The sequence below is a fragment of the Daktulosphaira vitifoliae genome, unplaced genomic scaffold (genome assembly GCF_025091365.1).
Source record: "Daktulosphaira vitifoliae isolate Bord-2020 unplaced genomic scaffold, ASM2509136v1 Scaffold_5, whole genome shotgun sequence".
In the NCBI taxonomy this organism is placed as follows: Eukaryota; Metazoa; Arthropoda; class Insecta; order Hemiptera; family Phylloxeridae; genus Daktulosphaira; species Daktulosphaira vitifoliae.
The window spans coordinates 18622773-18628680 of record NW_026099576.1 but is presented as its reverse complement, the minus strand read 5'-3'; the positions used below and the strand labels follow the sequence as shown (position 1 = coordinate 18628680).

Genomic DNA, 5908 nt, shown 5'->3' with positions numbered 1-5908 from the left:
AATCTATTTATTTTATGTAAAATTAAATAAAAAAAGATTATTTATTAAACATAATTAATTATAATAATACGAGTTAAATTAATATAACTTCTGCAGAGGCGTGTCATTAAGGGGGTCCATGGACATTTTAAACAAAAGTAATTATACGTGTTTAATTTCATATTCCAAAACCTTAAATAAACCTAAATAATAGTAAACTATTCAACAAAGTCTTTTATTAATTTTATGAAAAATGTTTAAATATGGTTACACTTGCAGAAGTAATGCAAGATCAGAACACAAAATCTCTTGATCAGTATAATGCACCTTCATTTAAATCGCCCACATCATGGTATACTTCAGACACAATTAATGAGTACATTAAAATGATAGTAAAACGGTCAGAAGGTGAAGTTTATGCAGTTGTCACNACGGTCCGAAGGTGAAGTTTATGCAGTTGTCACTGATTTTATTGTAGCGTATCTTCGAGGAGGTTATTCAGCTGTAAGAAGATGGATAAAAAAAGATATTCACACAATAAAATTACTATTTGTGCCCATGAATGTATATGAGAGTCATTGGATATTGACAGTGGTTAATATACCCGAAAAGACTGTGACATCATATGATAGTCTTAAGTCGTATGAGGGTCCCTATCCAATGGTATTAAAAAATTTCTTAATTGAATGGGAGATGGACAAAAAAGGAAAAGCTTCTACATGGACATTACAAATAGGCGAGACATCTCGCCAAACCAATGGACATGATTGTGGGCCATTTACTGTTGAGCTGGCAGAAAAAATGTCTCGAGGAGATACAACACCAATAAATGCAAATTTTATGCCTTTTATAAGATTAAGACACNTGCAAATTTTATGGCTTTTATAAGATTAAGACATAAAAATGAAATTATTGCTGGCGAGCTATTCAATTAATATTTTTATGAATGAAATTTTATTTTTGTATTTTATGTCAATTTTCTTAATATTCACTATAAATTGAAATTTTTATTTGTATACCACCAAACATTTTTTTACTTTTTCTTTGTTTAATTGTTGTTTTGTTATTTTATTTTAATCTTATTTTTCTTTGNTTGTTATTTCATTTTAATCTTATTTTTCTTTATAACATTTCATTTAAGAAATTCAAATTTAATATAAATTTATCTTAACTGAAATAATTTAATGTTCTTGTTATGTGAATATACAAATATTATAATATACAGTTATGGATACAATTAAGTTAAAAAGTCAGCCAATTATAAATTTTTAAATTAACAAGCGTATCTACTATCTTAACAACTTAATTTTAATTTTACTAAATGACGATTCATAAAGAATTTCATAACTTTTGTTTATTTTTTAAATTCTATTTTAATTATAAAAAATTATTTTCTGTATTTTTTATGAATGCGGTATATTGAATAGGGATAACTAAACTTATTTGTTTATAATTCTCTAAACTGATAAACTATAAAATAAATTTAAAAATGAACTACAAATTCAGAATATTTCCGTTGTTATTATATTTTTGCTATGGGTATTTTTGTTATCTAAATGACCCAATGAAATCCAAATAATTTCTAGAAATCTCTGATAAAATGTAGATAAATACGTGTCGTCGAATTCTATCGAATTATCTTCAATTTTGTTATTTATTTAAAATACCATTTATTCTATAGTATATTATAAAAAAAGTTAATACCAATATATTAGGCATTTTTTTTAAGTCGGGGGGTGTCCAGACATGGAGGACATCCCCCCAAAATACGCCACTGTGTTGTCCCAATTATTTGGAGNAAAATACGCCACTGGCTATGCAGAGAGTTCGGTAAGTAATGAAACAAGTCAATTGTTAAAAACAATGAGAACAATAAAAACCCGTTTCCTTACTTACTGAACACCTTTACAGACTACATATAATCTGTGATACACGTTGAAGTCATCTTCGTGATATCTTATGACATGCATCGTTCGAATATCGCTTATTTTTTTCTGCACAACGTCAACCATATATGCAATTGGAAACTAGTTAATTAATTAGATCTCGTGCATTATTCTTGATTTCTTTTTGTGTCTCATACTTGTTTATTAGTGAGAATAAACGGCTCTACGTCAATTTTCAATCTTGACATAATATGTCGCTGATATTTATTCCGTGTCAGTTTTGCATGGCACCCCCTATCAATATATATCAATATATAGTCAATCAAAACGTAATACTAATAAAATACAGTGGCGATCCAATAATTTTACCATGAGAGGGAATGAAAAACCTTGATCATCATGAGAGCTGTGTCCTCTACATCAAAGCTTATTTTAGTTTTATTACTCTATTAAGATATTATTATGAACTATTAGATACATATAAATGGTTTTTTTCTTATTAAACCTATTTAGAATATTTAATGTATCTCAGAATAGTAACCCATTAAATTTAATTGTTTATAAATAATAACCAAGACTTAAAATTTCATCTCCCAAATTTGTAAGATTAAAGTTTTTTCCATATTAACTATGTTAATAAAAATATATATAATAACGACTAGTTCAGGATCACTGAAATTCATGACTGTCACCTTTTACGTATATCACAAAACTGGATCAAAATTAATCCTCACAGTACTCTCAAAACATTTTAAATTTGACACCAAAATAAATACAGACATAAAACTGCTTCGTGTGTAACCAATTTAATAAATTAAATCATGTTCAGTAAACAAATTTATCACAATATATTAATCATGGTGTATTCTTAAAAAATGGTATAAAATTAACGAATAAAAATCATTTAATATTTTAATCTATAGAGCAAAATCCAGTGTTCAAAATAAATAAAATATCCGTAATATGTTATAACTAAGATTTTTATTGACTGAACATGAAAAATTTATTTTATTAGCACTAAATAAACATAATATTTAGGGCTATGAATTTATGAATTTATAAATTTAGAAGGGTCTTTAGATTTTACAACTTAGTCATAGAATTATATAGTAACGCAAAAATATTTTTTGTTTTGGGAGGGGGAGTACCTCTGTAATCACCCCCAAAACTAAAACATCGTGAAAACACTATTCAGTATTTAATTAATAAAAATTTGTACTGACTGATGGAGTGTTCAAATTAACTTAACAAAATGTTGAAATGCATATAATTCACAGCTCTGATAATATTAATAAATAAAATATAAAACTTAGTTTTTTAATTGTTGGCTTTTTAAATGTGAAACATGTAATGCGACTGATCAGCTTGGCTGTAGTGGCAAATTGTCTTCTTCCCACTTAGCTGACGAAACTCCCATTCCATAGCGTAATACGCTTAGCTTAATAGGCTAAAACAGGTACTATGTTAAAAGTAAGATAAACGTAAATAAAGATAAAGTTTTAAATAAAAGTTTGAACAAATATGATCCCATACCAATTTTTTTAGGTCTTTAGTTCCATTTTTTAAAAAAAATGTTTTACTTTTTTTAAATGTTTTTAATGACAGTATTTTTTTTATAATAACATTGTTTTATGTGATTTAAATTATATAAATACAATTGATATGATGTATTTTAATTTATAAATATTAAGAGATAATGAAAATTTTTTTCCTTTTTTTAATGACTTGATTAATTATTGGAATGACTAAAAATTTGGAATACTTATATAAAATTAAAACTAAGGTTTTAACAATGTTAGGAAGGTGAATTTTTATTTTAGATACTAAATGATGCAGCCTTATTATTATTTAAAACAAATTAAAATTGTATATCCCTCATTTGTAAATAGGATAAAGAAATAAAGTTAATTAAATAATGAAAAAATTACTTATTTGATTAAAATTACAACACATATTTAGTTTTCAATAAAATATAAAAAGAAAATTGAAAACTTCCACCAAACATATTAACAATTTCTGCTAAAAAAAGAACAAAAAAGAATAACTTTACTGTAGTAAAATTGATGCTTGATAATTTGTACCGAAAATTGAATAAGCCGACATTATAACAGTATTCATTTTATATATGCAATTTATTTACTTTACTAATGGACGATAAATAAGAAATAGAAATATAACTCAACCAGAGAGTCTATTAATAGCAATAATTTTAATATATTTGAGCGACAAATTCAAACAACTGTTCTCAGCAGACGGAACAAATATTTTGAAATCAGCGACGAATTCGAATAAAATGTAAGTTAATAAGCAAACTGGCAACGTTGGAATCATAAATCTTAAGAGTGATTTCAACGCTCTGTCCCTTTTTATTATACCGACGTATGAAAGCAACGTTGCCAGTTTGTCTATGAACTTAATTCTAACCCGCGGGACACGAATAACGCATCTGAGTGATAATTGAGTAATGTATGATTTTTTCTATCTTACTATTCGACCGCCAAATCACGTTTTCTTATGCAATATGTTCATTATATTATATATTTATGGCACTTTAATTTTGTACATCCGATTATTTGAACTTTTTTGTATTTACTACTTAGCTAGATTAATTTCAATATTCACTTTTTTTAATATTTGTTCATCAAATTACAAATAATCAATGAATGTGTCGCCAATTTGTTGTGTAGATTACAACTTATTGCTCTAATATATTTGTGACCGGGTATGACTATATTCATCATTAGACATTTCTCGGGCGCGCATTTGCGTTTATTAAGTATTAAAATACTAATCATTTTTGAAGTACAAGTCCAATAATTATGTTCTACCAGTCATTATTTTTAATTGGACCTATAGGTACTATTATAAGAATTAAAGGACAGACTTAAAAAGTATTTAACCATTTATAATTTTAGTGATCAATAGTGCACAAGAAAGCCAAAAAAAATATTAATAAGATTATTACTGCAGGAGAAACTTTGTGGTCAATGATAAATCAATAAATTTGTAAATCTATTTAAATAACATATTTAATATTTTTTTTATAACATTTTAAACAATTTTTAATCAAAAGTTTTATATATTTTGAAGTTTTTGTAAAATTTTGTAAACACAGTGGTGGCTCGTGTATGCTGATGGCGGGAATTCGACTAAATATAATGCCGCTAGTAATAGGTATAAAAAATGTTCAAATTAGATATAATAAAATAAAACACAATACAAATATTATTATTTTAAGGTCGCAGTAGGAAATAGAAATGAGAATAATAGTAATAACGATTATACCACAGACTATATGAAAACAGATAGTTCACTTAGCCGAGAACAATAGAAAAAAAAAATCAAGCTCTCTGATTGGGCAGAAGACAAAGCAGTAGAGACTGTTGTACAATTTCATATTATTGTGCAAATATTTTACAATAATATTGTACAATTCCTCTATCAGTTACAAAAATTATCAATGATATTGGAATTAATGACACTATTGCATTTTAAATACTTGAACGATAATAACGATTATAACTGTTCGCATACTTATTTTGTTTAAATAACATTTAGTCTTAATAAAAATGTTTTTTTTTTTAATATTGTCTGACATTATGAATATTGTGTTTAATTTGTATAAAAGTTGACATTTTGTGTAGTTTATTATTTCATAAATTTTTTGTCAACGTTTAGTTAGTTTTACCTATAATATATAAAGCTGTAATTTTTGGTTAAACTGTTAATAGTATTATATTTTTTATAAAATTTGAATTATTTTAGATATAATAAATAATAATATAAATTATATAATAAATTTTATATTTTTATTATTATTATTATTGTTAGCCATTTTTGGCCAAATTGTAGCCATTTTCACCGTGAAGACAAAATAAAGTCCGAAATTTTTTTTCCCCAAAATAAAGTATATTACATTAGCTTTAATTTAATATATATATAAAAGCGTCAGTATTTCCGGAACACTTTCAAAAGTTAAGTTGAAAAAGTTATAGCATTATAAAGTTAAATATAATATAAAAAATAAAATCGAGAATTTTCAC

General features: G+C 25.5%; 1 protein-coding gene across 1 annotated transcript; it reads left to right on the top strand.

The window, feature by feature from the left end:
* The first annotated feature begins 212 nt into the window (after positions 1-212).
* On the top strand, positions 213-867 carry LOC126908224 (sentrin-specific protease 1-like). Its single transcript, XM_050690137.1, has 2 exons — positions 213-387; positions 422-867. Exons 1-2 carry the CDS (start codon positions 243-245, stop codon positions 865-867), a joined length of 591 nt encoding a protein of 196 aa, XP_050546094.1. The 5' UTR covers positions 213-242.
* Positions 868-5908: the final 5041 nt, after the last annotated feature.